General features: G+C 39.1%; 1 protein-coding gene across 1 annotated transcript; it reads left to right on the forward strand.

Moving 5' to 3' along the window:
* Positions 1 to 1,274: 1,274 nt before the first annotated feature.
* On the forward strand, positions 1,275 to 8,897 carry TRIM77 (tripartite motif containing 77; the record flags this gene model as incomplete). The annotated part of the gene is made up of 5 exons (XM_082629366.1): positions 1,275 to 1,685; positions 4,757 to 4,987; positions 6,012 to 6,034; positions 6,978 to 7,075; positions 8,404 to 8,897. The coding sequence occupies 5 exons, from the start codon at positions 1,275 to 1,277 to the stop codon at positions 8,895 to 8,897; spliced, it is 1,257 nt and encodes a 418-aa protein (XP_082485492.1).
* Between the last annotated feature and the right edge of the window lie 9,306 nt (positions 8,898 to 18,203).

An 18,203-nucleotide genomic window follows, 5' to 3' on the forward strand; every position in this document is an offset into this window, starting at 1 on the left:
TCTAAAATTATTTCTTTAAATGTTTCTTTTGCTCTGTTATATCTTTATTTGCCTTCTGGAAATCTAATTACACAGATGCTAAACAATGTTAAACAGCATTTAATGTTGTCCTTCTGCTCTTTGATGTTCTGTTTTAATTTTTTACTCTTTGTTTTTCTTCTTTGTGTTTAGTTTTGGTATTTTATATTGACCTACCATTATGGTCACTGATACTCTTCTTTCTTGTATTGCATCTACTCCTGAATGCAAACACAAAATGCTCTGCATATATTATATCTAGCCTGATTGTCTTATAGTTTTCATCCCTCTCCTGAAATTACCTATCTTGCATGTTGTCTACATTTTTTATAAAAGCCTTTAACATACTAATCACAGTTATTTTAAATTCTTTGTCTGATGGTTCTAACAACTATGTTGTATCTAAGTCTGGTTCTGATGACTGCTTTGTCTGTTCAGACTACATTTTTCTTGCCTTATGATATTCCTCATAATTTTTGTTGAACCCCTGACATATTACATATGACAGTAGACACTGTGCTAAGTTCTTTTTTTATGTGGTAGTGAGCACAAAATTTCTTCTGTTAGGTCTTTAGTATAGGGACTTGTGTTAATTTAGTCAGAAATTGGCCTCTCTAGAATTAGGTAACTATTGTTCAATGTCATTGTTAAGAACTCAGTTTCTTTCCATCTTTTTGTTATCCTTAGACTATTGTCTTTTCTCCTTAGGCTAGTTCATGTTGTGACCACAAGATGGCTATGCAGATAGGTACTGTATCCAAAAAATGTCCAGAAACAGAAAAAGCAGTTTTTTTGTTTTTTAATTCCACGCATCTCTTCTGAAGCAAGAAAATCTTTTCTGGAATTGTCCTAGGAGTCTTAGTTTCTTATTTCATTGGCCAGAATTGGAACAAATACCCTGTGCTAACCAATCAGAGAGAGGAAAAAAGGGGAAAATTGTGATAGTTTTGGACACAATATGACCCACTGCCTATGAATGAGCCCAGAACCTCTGATTTCTTTGTCTTTGAAAGAGAGATAATATATGTGAAAAATCCTGGATTTCTAACAGGGAAATGAGAAGCAGTGCTGGAGGCCAATGTAAGAAAATAAAAATGCATTTTACCAGTCTGCAGGACTCTCTTTGTGCCTCGCCATCCTATTCAAAACATGGCCTGTCCTCCTACAGTACATATGTGTATTAGTGAGAGAAGGCTCAAAGCTCAACTCACATGCCAAGGGTAAAGAATGTCTTTTCCTTTTATTTTCCCAGAAACATGGACTCTGCTTCCACGCAGTGTTTCCCCAGTGAGTTCATCTGCTCCATCTGCAAGGACAATTTCACAGACCCTGTCACCATTAGCTGTGGGCACAGATTTTGTACTCCTTGCCTCTGTCTCTTGTGGGAAGATGTCCAAACAGCTACTTGCTGTCCTGTGTGCAAGGCAATATCTCCGAAAATGGACTTCAAAAGCACTATTTTTGCTAAGGAACATATTCTTCCTACCAGAGAATCAGTTGTCTGCCAGTTACCTAGCTCTGCCAAGCAGATGTGTAGGATACACCAAGTGATAAAGCTCTACTTCTGTCAAGCTGACAAGAGCCTGCTGTGTTTGTTCTGCTCTCATTCCCCAGAGCATGCCACACATGAACACTATCCAATAAAGCAGGTTGCAGAGTACTACAGGGTAAGTAATATCTCTGACTGCACTTTGAAATGTGGATGACCCTGTATCTGATAGGCAATGAGGCAAATACATTGATTGTTATTATTATTTTATGTAAGAAACAAATAGAATTTCTGAACACCATGTGCCAGGCACTATTCTGAAATCTAGGGATAAAGCAGTGAAGAAACTAGACAACATTCTTGTTCTCCTGAAGTTTAAATTCTGTTGGGCTGAAAGACAGGAATGATGATGAAATTGATGAGAATTAGGGTGCTGGTATTTCAGTGTAAGTAACGTGGTGGATAAATCTCTAGTTTCAGTAACAGTCATTGGCTCCTACAACTATGATTACGATGATCCTGTTCTAATTATAGCTGATTTAGAAACACTGGCCAATATTTTCTTATAGTGCCATAGGAAAACTGAGGACTAATATTTCACAATTAAATATAAAGCAAGATTCACTTCTGAAAATTGACCAAGTTACTACAATATTAGTGTTAGATTCCTCAGATAATAGATTACATTTTCTAAATTTAGGCATTCTATTTTTGGTTGATCTCTCAGAGTTATCAGTTAGTGTTCCCAAGGAAAATCACTGACATCTCTGCTCTCTTTACTGTTTGTCCCATGTTCATACCCTTCTATCTTATTTTAAGTATCTGAAAGGTATTACCTTTGCTTTTCTAGTACTCCAATTTATAGTTATTTTGCAGGAGAACCTTCTGATGCAAATGAAATCTATTTGGAAAAAGAAAAAAGAAAATCAGAGAAATATAAAAAAAGTGACCAACATATTCAGAGTATGGGAGGTAAGCAGTAGACCCTGTATCCACTGGTACCAGATTGGGACAAATATCCTCGTAACTTACAGTGGAAGAACTTGAATTAAATCATAATGTCCCCTGAGTGAGTGATCAGAGAGAGTTACATACATGACCTTCAATGTAGGATTTCATGTTGAATGAACCCAATATGTAACTAAAAGATTTTTCCTGATTTTCTTGATAAAGCAATGTCTACCACTAATATTGTACTTTAGCAGGGAAAAGAAAATGCAGTATCACAAAACAAAATGCAATGGTCACTGGAATGGAGGTAAAAATAGAGTTCTGTAGGAGATTAATAAACTTTGAATGTTAAGAAAAGCTTCTCAAAAAAGTAAAAATCATCCCAATGCTAATGTGTTAGTAGAATCTGTAAATTCATGGGTATTTATGACACAGACACCTAAGGGACAAGAAAGCTAAAAATGAGACAAATCATGGAATTGTCTGGGATCTGCAAGTAGCTCCTATTAATTAGTACATAGGGTATGAAGCAGGCAGTGAGAGTTATGGCTAGAAATGTAATTATAGCCATGGCAAGATTGTGAACGTCTACCTAAGGATTTTGGGTTGTATTATTCATTGATTGACATATATGAACTGGGAACCTGAAACTGAAGGTTTAATAAAAATAAACTACATTTTTATTTTCAAAGAACTCAATCACTTCTAAAGAAGACATATCAACAGGCTATGGTAGAGAATATGTCATTAAACAGAAATCTGTATACAGTGCTGTGAAAATATCAAAGGCAATAATAAAATTATCTTGACCATTTAGGATGGATTTCCTAATAAACCACTCATTCATAGGAGGGCATATGATGCATTGCTCACTGTTCTAGGCCCACAAAGAGATACAGAAATGGAGAAAAAGAAGAAAATCACTGACCTCAGTTGGTTATAATCTAGTAAGAGAAGTCATGTAACAAATAAAAAAGAGTAACATTTATAATACCTCACATTTGTAAAGTTCTTGGGAGAAAATTAAAGCAGGGATGTGTATAAATAGTACAGGTTTGGGGAGAAAGTACACTGGTCAGGGAAGACTCATTATGAATGTTACATCATGGTAGAGATCTAAAGAAGCAAAGGGAGTGAACCAGCAGTTCTCTGAGAACACATCCTTCTGGAGCAGAGAAAACAGAAGGTATGGTCCAAAAGTTTGGGTTCCCCCCACCACCACCTCCAAGTTCAAATGTTGAAATTCTAAACCCCAAAGTGATGGTGTTAGGAGGTCGTGCCTTTGGGAGCTGATTAGGTCATGAAGGCAGAGTCCTTATGAATGGGATTCTTATAAAAGCAGCACTGTGGAGGCTTGCCCCTTCTGCCATGTGAGGACACAACCAAAAGATGACTATCTAGTCAAGACATGGAAGCAATCTAAATGTCCATCAACAGATGAATGGATAAAGAAGATGTACTATACTTATACAATGGAATAATACTCAGCCAAGAAAAAGGATGAAATAATGCCATTTGCAACAACATGGATGGACCTAGAGATTACCATATTATGGGAAGTAAGTCAGAGAAAGACAAATATCATATGATATCACTTATATGTGGAATCTAAAAATAAAAATGATATAAATGAACTAATTTACAAACCAGAAATTGACCGAAAGTCAGAAAAAAACATGATGGTTACCAAAGGGGAAAGTGGGGGAAGGATAAATTAGGAGTTTGGGATTAACATATACACACTACTATATATAAAATAGATAAACAACAAGGACCTACTTTATAGCACAGGGAACTATATTCAACATCTTATAATAACCTATAATGGAAAAGAATTGGGAAAAAACAGAATATAGATGCATACATATATATATATGTATGTATAACCAAATCACTTTGCTGTATACCTGAAATTAACACAATATTGTATATCAACTACACTTTAATAAAAAAATACATGCATATGGTAAAAAAATGAAAACCAAGGATGTGAATGTGCTTTGTAAAGTGGAATATATTTTAATCATTATTAAGCAAAAAAAAAAAAAAAAAAGATAGCTATCTAGGCAGTGGCTCTCACCATACACCAAATCTGCTGGCACTGATCTTGGATTTCCCACCTTACTGAGCTGTGTGAAGTAAATTTCTGTTACTTATAAGTTATGCAGTCTACTGTGCTTTTGCTATAGTAGCCCAAACAAACTAAGACAAGTATTCTATACATAACACGTAGACAATAGATAATAAGAGAAGAAAAACATCCAGATACATGATCTAATTAATCCAATGTCACTGCAGGGTTTTGTAAATCTACGGATGGTGATGATAGGAGCGGAATACCCTAAGGTATATCAATATCTCCAGGAAGAAAAGCAAAAACATTTAGAGATGTTGGCAATTGAAGGCAAGATTGTTTTTCAGCGACTCAGGAGAAATGTAGCCAGAATGGTTCATATGGGGAAACTCCTGAGAAGAATATATGAGGAGCTGAAGGAACTGTGCCTTAAAGCAGATGTGGACATGCTCCAGGTAAGGACTAAGGAAGGACGTTAGGGTGCTGAACACCAGCCTGCTTAGAAAGCATTTATATCCACTGGAGTTATATCCTTTTTGGCCTCCATTATTTTTCTGGTTCCAAAGTCCAGATTCTTCTTCTGCCTCTATGATGGCGGGTTTTGCTCCTCCAGTATAATATGGAGACGAAGCATCACTTTTGCCTTTTATGGAAGAAGGATAACTATGTGGAAAGGTTCAAGTAACAGATCCAGAAGAAAATCTCCCAAACCTTCTTGTTATATTCCTCTACTATACAGTTAGCCTTCCATATCCCTATAGGTTTCACATCCGGGGATTCAACCAACTGTCGATGGAAAATATATATATTTTTTAAAACCCAGAAATTTCAAAAAAGCAAAACTTGAATTTGTCAATGTTGACAACTATTTATATAGCATTTACATTATATTAGGTATTATAAGTAATCTAGAGGTGATAAAGTATACAGAAAAATGTGCATACATTATATGGAAATACTGTGCCATTTTATATAAGAGATTTGAGCATCCATGGATTTTGGTATACAAGGGGTCCTGGAATGAATTCCCCTCATATACTCAGGGACGACTATATTTACAGTTTCTGACCAGCTGCAAGAGAGCAGCTTGTGAGCAGATAATTTAACTTTGTATGTGTACTTGGTAATATGTGTGAATATGGGATGTATGCCTTCTTTCTGTTGTGAAGTTCTAGCTTTCACACCCTTATAAGAACTTTGGGGAACGCTCTGAATCCTGCTGTAGATTACAACAAAGCACAGCCATTCGTGCACCCTAAGAACGTCTTCTGACTTTCAATTTTATCAAGAGTATGATTTTGTCAACTGTATGTAAATGTGAGACTGGGTTTCATCTTTTTAAGGATAAGGGAAATGGCAAATGATTTTCCCCAAGGAAGAAAACTGGAGATAGTGAATTTCCCGGTATAATCTCATATCCTCAAACTAAACAGGAGAGCTTGTGCTGAAAGCTAAGCCTTCCCTTCTTTCTCTTTACAGGGTGTGGGAGACACAATGAAAAGGTAAGTTTGCCCCTCTATTCAAATCATGGTAATTGTGATAATGATCAGGCTATTTCTGTTGAGATGGACCCTCCCCCCCTTTTTTTTTTTTTTTTGTGGTACGCAGGCCTCTCACTGCTGTGGCCTCTCGCGTCGCGGAGCACAGTCTCTGGACGCTCAGGCTCAGTGGCCATGGCTCACGGGCCCAGCCGCCCCGTGGCATGTGGGATCCTTCCAAACCGGGGCACGAACCCGCGTCCCCTGCATCTGCAGGCGGACTCCCAACCACTGTGCCACCAGGGAAGCCCCGACCCTCCCTTTATAATGAGAAGTTTCTTTCTGTCTGCGTTTATTCCTTCCTTCTCTAAAAGTCTGCCAGGTTTTGTATAGTCTACCCTTAGGTGAAAGTAGGGTTGAGGGGAGTGTAGTTTCAGTTGCAAGCCTTACCGTAGAAGTTGCAAAGAGACAACTAGTTTTCCTGCCCCTAATTTCCAAATTCTGATTATTGATATTTGAGGATTATTCCTGGTCATCTATGGGAAAGGCAGATAAGCTCAGAGAGGCAGCAGGTAGACGGATGCTGAGATGAGGAGTGAGGTAGAATCATCAAGAAAGAACATACAATAGTGCTGAGGTTCCATATGTATCAAATGGCAAATTCTAACTATTGGCCACCTATTAGATTTCAGGAATTAAATGATAATTGCTGTGTGGATCCCCTAGGGAAGCTAGAAGGGAGGAAACAGACACAATTATGATTGAGGTGACATATTCTACTAAGATTGATAGGCTAAGAGCAGGGAAACAGATTGTAAAATACAATAGCAACTGTAGTGTTCCTCCATCTGAGGAGTTAAATTCACACCCTTCAAACCTAATTATGAGGATTCTAATGAAGCACCATCAATGGACTGCTAATGATACCTTTGGGCCTATTAGTAAGTGGGTCTTTTTCTTTTTACAGGAGTCAGTTAATGCAGCTGTACCTTCCTCAGCCTATGGACCCACAGCTCAGTACATGGGCCATCACTGGGATGTTGGAAAGGCTTAACAGCTTCCGAGGTAAGAGGCAGCTCTCTGTGTGAAGGCAGTAATATTTCCTTCACGACTACATACATGCTGATGATCTCTCTTCATTGCTCTGTCTGTTCTTTGCAGAGAACAGGGAAGCAGGCACTGCTTTATAACTAACTTTATAATGTATTATTATCAGTCAGAGAAAGCTAACTGAAGCCTGTCAAAAACAATCAATCGAATATGACAGTTTCTTATATAGTTACTTGTGGTGAGTTAAAATTTATAAAAAAGAACACTCTGCCTTATAAAACTGCATATCCATTCAGTGTATTTCCTCTTGTAGTTAACTGTGGTTATATGTGGATATTCAGATTCTTAGAATCACCTTAATGTTGTTATTTAAATGTTTATCTGAATATTGAATGTAATAATTACATTTGAAAAATCACAAGACTTTTAAAAAGCTTAAAAGTATTTTTATATACAACAAGTACAACCACAGAACAAACTGAACCCATGATTTGTTGCATAGAGGGCCCCTTAAGACAAATTCAACTGAAGGGTGAGCCTGGCAGACAAAGGAGAAGCAGGCCTGAGATGGGATGAGTTGGATTCTGATTCAGCAGTAGCTCCATTAGAAATCCTAAGAGAGAAATCACTTCTAAAAAAAGGCACAAATGGGTTCTTGCTTTATTTTATTTTTGCTTGCTTAAATGTTAAGCAATGTGATCACTATTTAGGACTAAAAATAAAAACAATATCATATTTAAAATATAATGTATATTTATTACTATTATATTTTATCTTGTGAGAGTGGATTAATGAGAGAACTTAAATGAATTAAGGGCCATTTTGCTATTTTCTTTGTTTGTTTGTTTGTTTGTTTGCTATTTTCTTGACATCTATGAATGAACTCCCCAGTTTTTGAGGAGTTAGTTAGTAAAAATAAGCCAGAGCCTGACATCCTACATCTTTATGTATTCTCAAAATTTTCCTTCATCTAGTTGTATGATTAGAGATTTTCTGGCTCTTTTAAAGAGACAAGAAGCCCTTCCTGTTCTTTCTCTGGATTTCCAGTGACACACTCTGTCTAGTCACCTTTGGTAAAGGGGTGTTCTGGAGCTACCTGGTACTGACACACTCATGGGAGCGACTTGTTACAAGTTCCAGAATTTTAGGAGCAATTACTAAATGGCTGGCACCTTGAAAATGGTCATGGTGGGCTGGAATATTCCCAGCAAATAAGACAAACCAGCTTTGCTTTGTTCCAGAGATTTGGTTGCTAAACCTCTGCCACAATACCGCCACACTTGTCCATCCCACAGAACTTTAAAACTCTGTTCTTTGACTTTGCTGTTTTCTTTTTACTAAAGTGTATGTTACGTTGGATCATAAAATAAGAAATTGTCATGTGGCTCTGACTGAAGACCTGAGACGTTTGCAGTGCAGTCCTGACCATCAAGACATGCCTCGTAATCCAGCAAGCTCAGAGAATACTCCTTCATGGGGTGCTCAGACCTTCACCACTGGCAAACATTACTGGGAGGTGAATGTGGGAAACTCTCGTAACTGGATTATAGGACTTTGCAAGGAATCCTGGACAAGTAGGAATGATATGCTACTTAACTCTGAGGATATTTTTCTACTTCTGTGTGTCAGCGTGGAGGACCATTTCAGTCTCTTTTCTACATTCCCACTCTTACCCCACTATATTCAAAGACCCCAGGGCTGGATAGGGGTCTTTCTAGATTATGAATGTGGTATAATAAGCTTTATTAATGTTGCCAGAAGTTCCCTCATTTGTAATTTCCTCTCACGCTCTTTCTCTTTCCCTCTCAGACCTTTCATTTGGTGTGGACCCAAATGATCAGGAACAGGTCACAAACCTGACCAAGGTCTCGGGAATTCTAATAGCTGAGGGGCTTCTATCCTGGTGACTTCTAGAATGGGGAAAATCAATTATACTTCACTGTGTTTAACTTCATTTTACCTTCAGGAGATATCATGGCTGCATTATTTTTTAAAGTGTTGATAATGTTGATGATGTACATTTGTCTTTTCTATCTTATTTAAATAAAAGTAATCTCTTTTATTTTGTGGGGTAGGATACATGTACTTTTCATTTGCCATCTGAAGTTGCTAGAGATTAAAGAATACATGGGTGTGGAAACTCAGCCAAATGCATGAACAAAAAGCACAGAGGATTCTCCTTCCAGAGAGTCCTTGTCAAAACTCAAGGGCAGCGTAGAATTCTCTTCTCCATCCACTCATCTGGCTAAATCCTACTCCTCTTTTAATCCTCAGTTTACCAAACTAGATTAGGTCAATTATAATATGACCTCAAGAACAGCTTATTCTTTCCCTTTGTAAAACTCACAATAGATTTTGGATCTTCTTTTCTAGTTTGCAGACTGCAAGAAGCGAAGGCCAATGTTAGTCCTCTTCCCAGCCACATTCCAGGGATGAAACACCAGGTTAAGGATATGAGGGACATCAAAAATATATTGGAACAAATGAATGAATGTGTAGGAAAATTATTAAAGGCAAAGGCTATATAACCAAAAAAAAGTTACTATAATGTAGACACAATTAGCAGCTCAAGAAGTGATGAGAAATATTAAATAAAGATGTGAATTAAGTTATTGTTCAGGTACATGGCTCAGAAATTTATTTTAACTGGCAAAATATAGACTGTGTATGATCTGATTCTTCAATGTTGCTATTAGTAGCTCTCAATGATGAGCAGAGATTTTTAGGGATATACACATATTTTATCAGAGTGGTAGTAGTATAGATAATAAGACCTAGATGCTTGGATACTGCAGTACTTTTAAGGAAGATATGTAGAGTGAAAATACCTTGAATATACATTTTCAAGGATGGACAATAAACTTTATTTCTTACATGCACAAAACATCCAAGCTGTTAACAGTCAAATTTCATTTCAAAGAGTGTTACTGACTTAGATCTTAAAACTTGAAAGTAATCAGACATTGAAATCAGTCTCTTTGGGGATGTGTTGTCCAACATAATGACTCTAGTTAACACTGATGTATGATAGATAGGAAAGCTGTTAAAAGAGTAGATTCTAGGAGAGCTTATCATAAGGAAAATTTTTTTTCTTTTTCTTCTATTTTAGAAGAATCAATCTTTCTCTCCCCACTCCCCTTTCTCCTTCCACCTTTTGCTTCCATCTTTTGCTCTCTCTTTTTAAAGAGAAGTTGCTTAGGGAATAATTTGGGGATTATATGTATTTCTATGAAGTTGTAGTGGAAAAGAAATTATAACTAGATTTCCAGATATTTGCTTAGGGATTTAAAGCAATCTAATAATGCCCTCATCTTTGGAAGGGGTCCAAGAATTGTTGCATACTGAAAAGTTTTGTATTGACCCTGGCACTGGCCAAAATGGAATAAATTCTCCATAGTCTGTCTCACCTACAGATTACAACTGAAAACTCTGAACTGACCATAAAAAGTAACCATGTGAGGAATGTGAAAAATTAAAACTAGAAAGTGAAATGAGGAGAGAAGTTAAGACTTGAATAATTACCCACAGTGAAGGTGAGTTGGTGGAATTATTTTTCCTCTTCTCCTTCCTGGCATTGACTGAATTGAAGGAAGACTCAGTTCTCTGATCTGCACAGCATGAGCATGCAGCAAAAGCTCAAACATAAACACCTGATTTCTAGTCAGAGGACCAGGAAAAGAGGTTCCTGCAAACAGAAAGGTGTGAGAGGAAATCTTTTTTTTTTTTCTTTTTATCTTCTCTTTTTCTCTTCCAGTGCTGCCCCAAGATCAGCCACTGTCAAAAAGGTACAGTGAGTGGCAACAGTAAAATGGTGATGGGGAAGCTTTGTCCCAAGAGAGAGCCCTTTTTTTCCTTTTTCCAGAGGAACTGCAGAAAGAGGCCCCTATTGTCCAAAGTGGGGTGTGTGTGTGAAATCTTCTTAAGTGTTTTCTATTGTTGCTTTGACTTGAGGACCACCACAGTCCTAAACCAGAAGGTGGTGTTAACTCTGGAAGAATCTCCGGTTTTCAAGGCTTGCTTATAAACGGTGTAAGGAGAAAGCAGACAAGTCTTTAATCTGGGCTGGATTTTCCCCACCACTGGGACAATACCAACCCCCCTGCCCCCTGAGTATTCTAAAAGATATGCCCTGTACTGTGAGGATTTTTCACTCTGGATAGGGGGAACTATTCCCAGTCCTGTGTGACCTGAGGTATTGCTCCATCTACCCCTTTGGGGTGGTTCTTTCCTTGATCTTGGATATTTTCCTCACAAGCATTCACTGATCTGTACTCAGATGTAGGCTCCTGCTGTGGGAGCTCTCTGGAGCTCTCTCTGTGCAACTCTACCCTCAACTAGTACTCAATCCTGGGAACTCCAGCCACCTTGGTTTTACTGAACTTCCAACCCTGTCTCTTCAACTCAGGGAGACCACTGGGCTCTGTCTGGATTCCCCCTCCTTGTGATAAGTCTAGAAATCTCCAGGCAGTAAAATGGGACTGTCACAAGGCTCCCCCCTTTGGTTCCTCTCTCTAAGTTTACTCTCCTGTGATGCTTATTGTCAAATGTCTGAAAACTGTTGCCTTTATATGTCACATTTCTGGGTTGTCCTTGTTTAAGATAGAAGAGCAAATCCCATCCCTGCTACTTCATTTTTGCTCAAAAGGGAAGTCTGAGGGTAATTTATTAAATTAGAGATTCAATTCTGTTAATGGATATCCAGCTATTCATATTACTTACTTTTATCTTCAGTGGGCTTTCTTCCAATGAATTTACCCATTTCATCTAGACTGTCAAGTTTATCAACATTGGCCTTTGCTAGATATTTGTTTTGCTGAATAAATTACATATGCCAGGTTTTGATGATATTGCAGTGGGGGCTTCTATTTGAGTTTCTGGAAACTAGATTCTAAGCCCTGGTTGCACTGTAAGCTGTGGGTCCCAGCAAAGGGTGATGTGGGATGAGTGTTCCCTCTCTATCCCATCCCCACGGCAGGAAGTACCCACTGGAAAGAGAAGCTCTTCTGGGTGGTTACTAAGCACTGATCTGACTTAGAAGAGGAGGAATCCCATGACCTTTGAGGCAAATGAGTCAGTGCTGGGTCAAGAAGGAAGAGGGGTGAGAATTCCAGGATCATGGTCACTACAGTCCATCAGGACCCTGCCTTGCTAGGTGACTCCCAGGTTTAGATATTCCCATTCAGGGGCTAAGGACCCCTGGCACTGGATCCCCCAACCCTCGTGGGTCCAGTGTTTTAGAAGCCTGCAGTCAGGATTGCTTCAGGATTGCTAAGCACCACCCAGTGCTTTGGATAAGAGCTTTCCTTTGTTTTGTTTTGTTTTTTTGGGCAGGGCTGCTAGGCATGTGGGATCGTAATTCCCTGACCAGGGATTGAACCCACACCCCCTGTGGTGGAAGCATGGATTCTTAACCACTGGACCGCTGGGAAAGTCCAAGAGCTTTCCTAATTCCTTTGAGCACTTCTTAACCCTGGTAACACCTAAGCACTGCCCTATGCAGGAAGGAACTTAAAAGTCTCCCAACATCATGTATTGAAGAACCTATCATTTCCTCACTGTGTGTTCTTGGTCTTGTCAAAGATTAGTTGACTGTATATGCACAGGTTAATTTCCTGGCTCTCAATCCTGTTCTATTGGTCTATGTATTTTTTTATGCCAGTACCATATCACTTTGATGACTGTAGCTTTGGAATATAGTTTGAAATCAGGACATATGACGTTCTTTAATGAGACTATACTTAGATTTACTTAGCCATTTCACCAGTAATGAATTGAGATTGGCCAGAGTTTCTTTTTTATTATTATTTTGGTGATTGTATATTATGTTGTTATGACCAATTTGTACCTGCCACATATAGCACTTGTTCTTGTCTAGATTATTCAATCAGGATTCTAAATATGTTCAACTTGAATTTCACTAGAGATTGATTTCCAAGAGAATTGTACCAATTTTTACTCCCATAACATGAGATATTTTGGGTTCCTCTTGTCATCACCAGAGCTTAATATTTTTTAAAAAATATTATTTTAATGTTATTAAAATAAAATAATATTAATAATATTATAAATGTTATTTTAAAAAATATCTGAAGGTAGTGATTGTGATTTTAATTTTTATTTCTCTGATTTCCAATGAGTTTGAGCATCTTTTTATGTATATCTGCCTTTCTTTCCTGTGAACTTATTGCTTTGTCCTTCTGTGCTTGGGGTAGTGGGCTTATATTGGTCTTATAGATTTTCAGGTCTCTTGGTATATTCTGGTCACTTATCCTTTGCTAGTTTTATGGATTACAGTGTTTTTCCCAGCATTTCTCTTCCATTAAGATGACTTTTGATAACAGAAATGCTTAATGTTTGTAGTTAATTGATCATTTTTCTTATTCAATTTGTGGTTTTTGTTTCTTTATTAGGAAACCACTATGTAAAAAAGGGTCAAAAAGATTTTCTTTTAATATTCACTCCTTTTAAAATGATGAATTTGTCTTTCCCATTGAACTCAATCCACATGAAATTGATTTTCATGGATGGCATTAGGTAAATACCACAGCAGATTTATTAAGAAGTCTATTTTACACCCACATGCAATGCGTGCCTGTTCAGGCATAAATCAGACATTCATACATCAGGTGAGTTTGAGGCTTTCTCTTTGGTTCCTGTGGTCATTTTCTCCATCTTTGTGCCAATGGGCCATGGCTTAATTGTTACAGTGTCCTGAGATCATAACATCTGCTACTGACATCTCAGAATATGTACTTGATATTTTGACCCAGGAAAGGACACTGCTCTAATATTGCTGATATCCATGTCTAGTGTAAAATTTATATGTATTCAGTAATCACTTAGAATCCTCTCATTTTAGGACTGTATTCCCAGAAATTTAAATAATCCAATAATGCATATATAATTACAATGTCTTTTCTGACTAATCTTCTAGAAAGTAAATTGAACTCACTAATGTTTTACCTACTTACATCTAGAGTAGTTTTTGGCTATTGTTCATTTCCTGTATTTTCTAAACTAAAGAAAGGAAGTTTTCTTCTTTTTATAGTAAGCAAATGACTCAAAAAATATAACTGTGTGTATCTTCCATGAAAATAATCTATTTTGCAAAATGTTTCACTAATTTTCTGAATCCCCAACATTCTATTTAAAATGTTAAGCTCTCTCATTAAACTTTTTTCATTAAGAAGTACATAAACAACCCTTTTGGACCATTTAGTGCATAATATTGTGTAGTGAAGACTATCCCCTTTGGCTGATTGGAGTTCCTCTGGGACTAACAGGAGGGATGTGGGAAGCCTGGGCTCTGCTTGTGAGGAGTATGTGTGTGCCTGCTGGCTCCCTTGGCAGGGCAGAAATGGCAGATTGAAAACTGCCCCAGCATGTGCTCAGCCTGAGCCTAGCGAACACTCCAGCCCCATGAAGCATACTTCACATTGCAGCTCTGCACTGGACCAAGGGCTGCCAGGGCCCGGGGAAGAGCTGGCTGTAGAATGCAGAGGCTTCTTGGACTGGGGAGGCATCTGAGCGGGGTGGGAGAGGCATTGCTGTAGTTTACCCAGCAGCACATCAGGAGCAGTCTTGATCTCTGACAGAGGCCAGACTGCCATAGCCCACTGCTCCGATACATGCGGAAAGCTCACGTGAGCCCGATGGCTCCACAGCAGGGCAGGGGGTGGCAGAGGCTGGGGAGAGTGATCGACTGTCAGGGACAAGAAGACGCAGAGCAGAAGGTGTCTCTGAGCAGAGCCAGGTCAGCCTGGTGCTTGCACAGGTGGTGCATCAGTCTAATGAATTATAATCTCAAAGAACTGAGTGAAAAGAATTTGGTTTTCCTATGGCTCTTTTCTTTCCTGGCTTTACTCCGGGACCAAAGAAAGTCCCCAGTCTCTGAACTACACAGCAGGAGCTCACAGAAAAACTCCAAGAGACCCTCTCTTTCCCGTCAGAGGATCAGCAAAGAGGTCCCTGAAAAGAGAAAAGTGTGGAGGTGGGGAGTCTCATTTTTTTCTTGTTTTCTCTCCCACCCCTGACCCAAGACCAGGCTCAGTCATGAAGCTGTGCTGTGTAGCAACAGCAAAATGGCAGAGTGGTGCCAGTGGCATGGGCACCAATGGCCCTGGGAGAGCCCTTCCTTCAGGCCAGAGTAATTGGGAGAAGGGGTGTCTGTTACTTGAAGAGTGTGGGTGGAACCTCCTTTAATTTCTCTGTTGTCTTGCCTCTGTGCCAGAGAAGTCATGGTTGCACAGCCTGGGAGTATAGAAGTGGGGTTAACTCTGGAAGAAATCTTGACTTTCAAAGCTTGCTTTTAAACTCTGTTAGTGGGGAGAGAGAAGTCTTTAATCTGGGCTTGATTTCCCCACCAGAGGGGCAATCTCCTTCCACATCCTCTCCCCTATATCCCATGTAGTTCAAGGATTTCCCATTGTGAATGAGGAAACAACAACTATTCCCAGCCCTGTGTGAGATGCAGGATTGTTCTACTGGTTCTCTTTGGGGTCCTCTTTTCTTGACCTGGATTATTTCCTCACAAACATTAATTGACCGGCATTCAGCTGTAGACTCCACCTTTGGGGCCCTCTAGAGATGTCTGTCTCTGTCTGTCTCTGTCTCTCTGTGCAGCTTTACCCTCAACCAGGCTTCAGTCCTGGGAACTCCAACCACCTTGACCTCCTTGAACTCACATCTACACTCAGGGTCCCCCCACCCTGTGTTGTGACCTAGAAATCTTCAGGCAATAAGGTGGGTCTATCACTGGGTTTCCCTCATTTGTTTCCTCTTTCTCAGGGTTCACTGTCCTGTGCTGCCTATATAACATGTTGAAATCATCTCATCATACCACATATATTCAGAATTTTAAGTACAAAATAACATTCCTCCAAATTATTCCAATAAAATGTTATTCCAAAAATAACACTCCTACAAATCTGATTGTATGTCTTTTCTGAATAATTTTCAAGAAAGTAAATTCATTAGTTTTATACCTAACTACATATGGAATTTTTTAAATATTGTCTGCTTCCTGTATTTCCCCAGACCAAAAAAAAAAAAAAAAAGTGTAGTTTAAGTAGTCAGCAATTCAAGAAATACGACTATGTGTGTTGTCCACGAAAATAATCTGTTATTCAAATTTATTTTTGGAATCCTCAACATTCTCTTTAAGAACTTAATCTTTTGGGGGGCTTCCCTGGTGGCACAGTGGTTGAGAATCTGCCTGCTAATGCAGGGGGCACAGGTTCAAGCCCTGGGCTGGGAGGATCCCATATGCCGCGGAGCAGCTGGGCCCGTGAGCCACAACTACTGAGGCTGCGTGTCTGGAGCCTGTGCTCCGCAACAAGAGAGGCCGCAATAATGAGAGGCCCGCGCACTGAGATGAAGAGTGGCCCCCACTTGCCACAACTAGAGAAAGCCCTCGCACAGAAATGAAGACCCAACACAGCAAAAATAAATTAATTAATTAATAAACTCCTACCCCCAACATCTTCTTTAAAAAAAAAAAAAAAAGAACTTAATCTTTGGGCTTCCCTGGTGGCACAGTGGTTGGGAATCTGCCTGCCAATGCAGTGGACACGGGTTCGAGCCCTAGTCTAGGAGGATCCCACATGCCCCGGAGCAACTAAGCCCATGCGCCACAACTACTGAGCCTGTGCTCTAGAGCCCACGAGCCACAATTACTGAGCCCGCTTGCCACAACTACTGAAGCCCGTGTGCCTAGAGCCTGTGTTCCGCAAAAGAGAAGCCACTGCAGTGAGAAGCCTGTGTACCACAAGGAAGAGTAGCCCCCGCTCGTCGCAACTAGAGAAAGCCCCCCACGCAGCAACAAAGACCCAATGCAGCCCAAAATAAATAAAATAAATTAAAAAAACTTAATCTTCACCTTTATGCTTTTTTCATTAAAGTATAGTTAATCAATGTTAATGAATCAATTTGTGTCTAGTGATACTTTAGATCTGAGAAGGAAGAAATTTCCTAAGTCTTTGTTTCTTTGTAAATCAGCCTAATTCAGTGTTTCTCAAATGTTAGAAGTCATCAGAATTACCTGGAATGACTAATAAACTACAGATTTCAGGTTCCACTCACATGACTTTTGATTTAGGAGGTCTTGGGTGTAAGCCAAGAATTTGAATTTCTAACAAGGGTCAGGTGATGATGATACTGTTTGAATTGGAACCAAACTTTGAGAACCACTGGCTGAAGTAATTTTTTTATTCCATATTATCTTCAACATTTCCTATTCTTCTGATTCATTTTATGTCTTTTTCAGTGGCTTATAACATTTCTTTTAATGACTATTCTCACTTATTAATCAGAAATATTTGGTATCATAAGTGTTTCAAAACTACGTTCCTTTCAGAAATGTAATTTGGAAGGAAACTGTATATTATGTAAACTGTAGGAAAGATTATTGAGTAGCACACCCTAATCAAAACCCTACTGCCAATAAGACAATCATCTCATCTCATTTATTAATTTATTCACTCATCAAATATTTTAGTGCCCAGACACTGGGCATTATCTGTCTTTATCTGTAGATAAAGACATTATCTGCTGGGAATATGGCACTGAACACTTCCTTTACCTCTTGCAATTTAAACTATTATGTAAGAAAAGACCAGAGTTTATATAAAGAAAGACCTATTCTGGTCCTGAGGGTCAGTGGAGATTTGCCTGTAAAATAGATTTTTTTTCTCTCTGAGGGTGAATTAGTGAGTAGGATATACTAGAACAAGAGTAGGGAGAAGGTTTCCAACTGATTTGGGGATTGTACGTAACCAAGTCTGTCCACGATGTGCAACCCTGTGTTTCTTGCCAGACTGCCATCCAGCCCTGCTCATCAATTAAACGCCACCTCCGTCCCTCCCACGCTTACCTTGAACGTGCTCATTCACTGCGTAAAGCCCCATCCCGTTACAGGCAGGACATTCAAGTTGTAAAACCAACGAAGAGAGTCCTGCAAGTGAGGTGCTCAGAATCTGGAGAAGGAAGCAGACAGCAGCAGTGGTGACAAAGCACTTCAGTCTGCAGGAATTCTTGGGCCGGGGTGGGGTAGGAAGGCCTCATAAGAAAGGTGAGGCTTGAGCCTGGGTGAAGAAGGGTCACTTCACTGAGAACGGGAAGGAAACGTGAGACAAAACTCAGCCTG

The sequence above is a fragment of the Mesoplodon mirus genome, assembly GCF_964341445.2.
Source record: "Mesoplodon mirus genome assembly, chromosome: 7".
NCBI classification, from domain to species: domain Eukaryota; kingdom Metazoa; phylum Chordata; class Mammalia; order Artiodactyla; family Ziphiidae; genus Mesoplodon; species Mesoplodon mirus.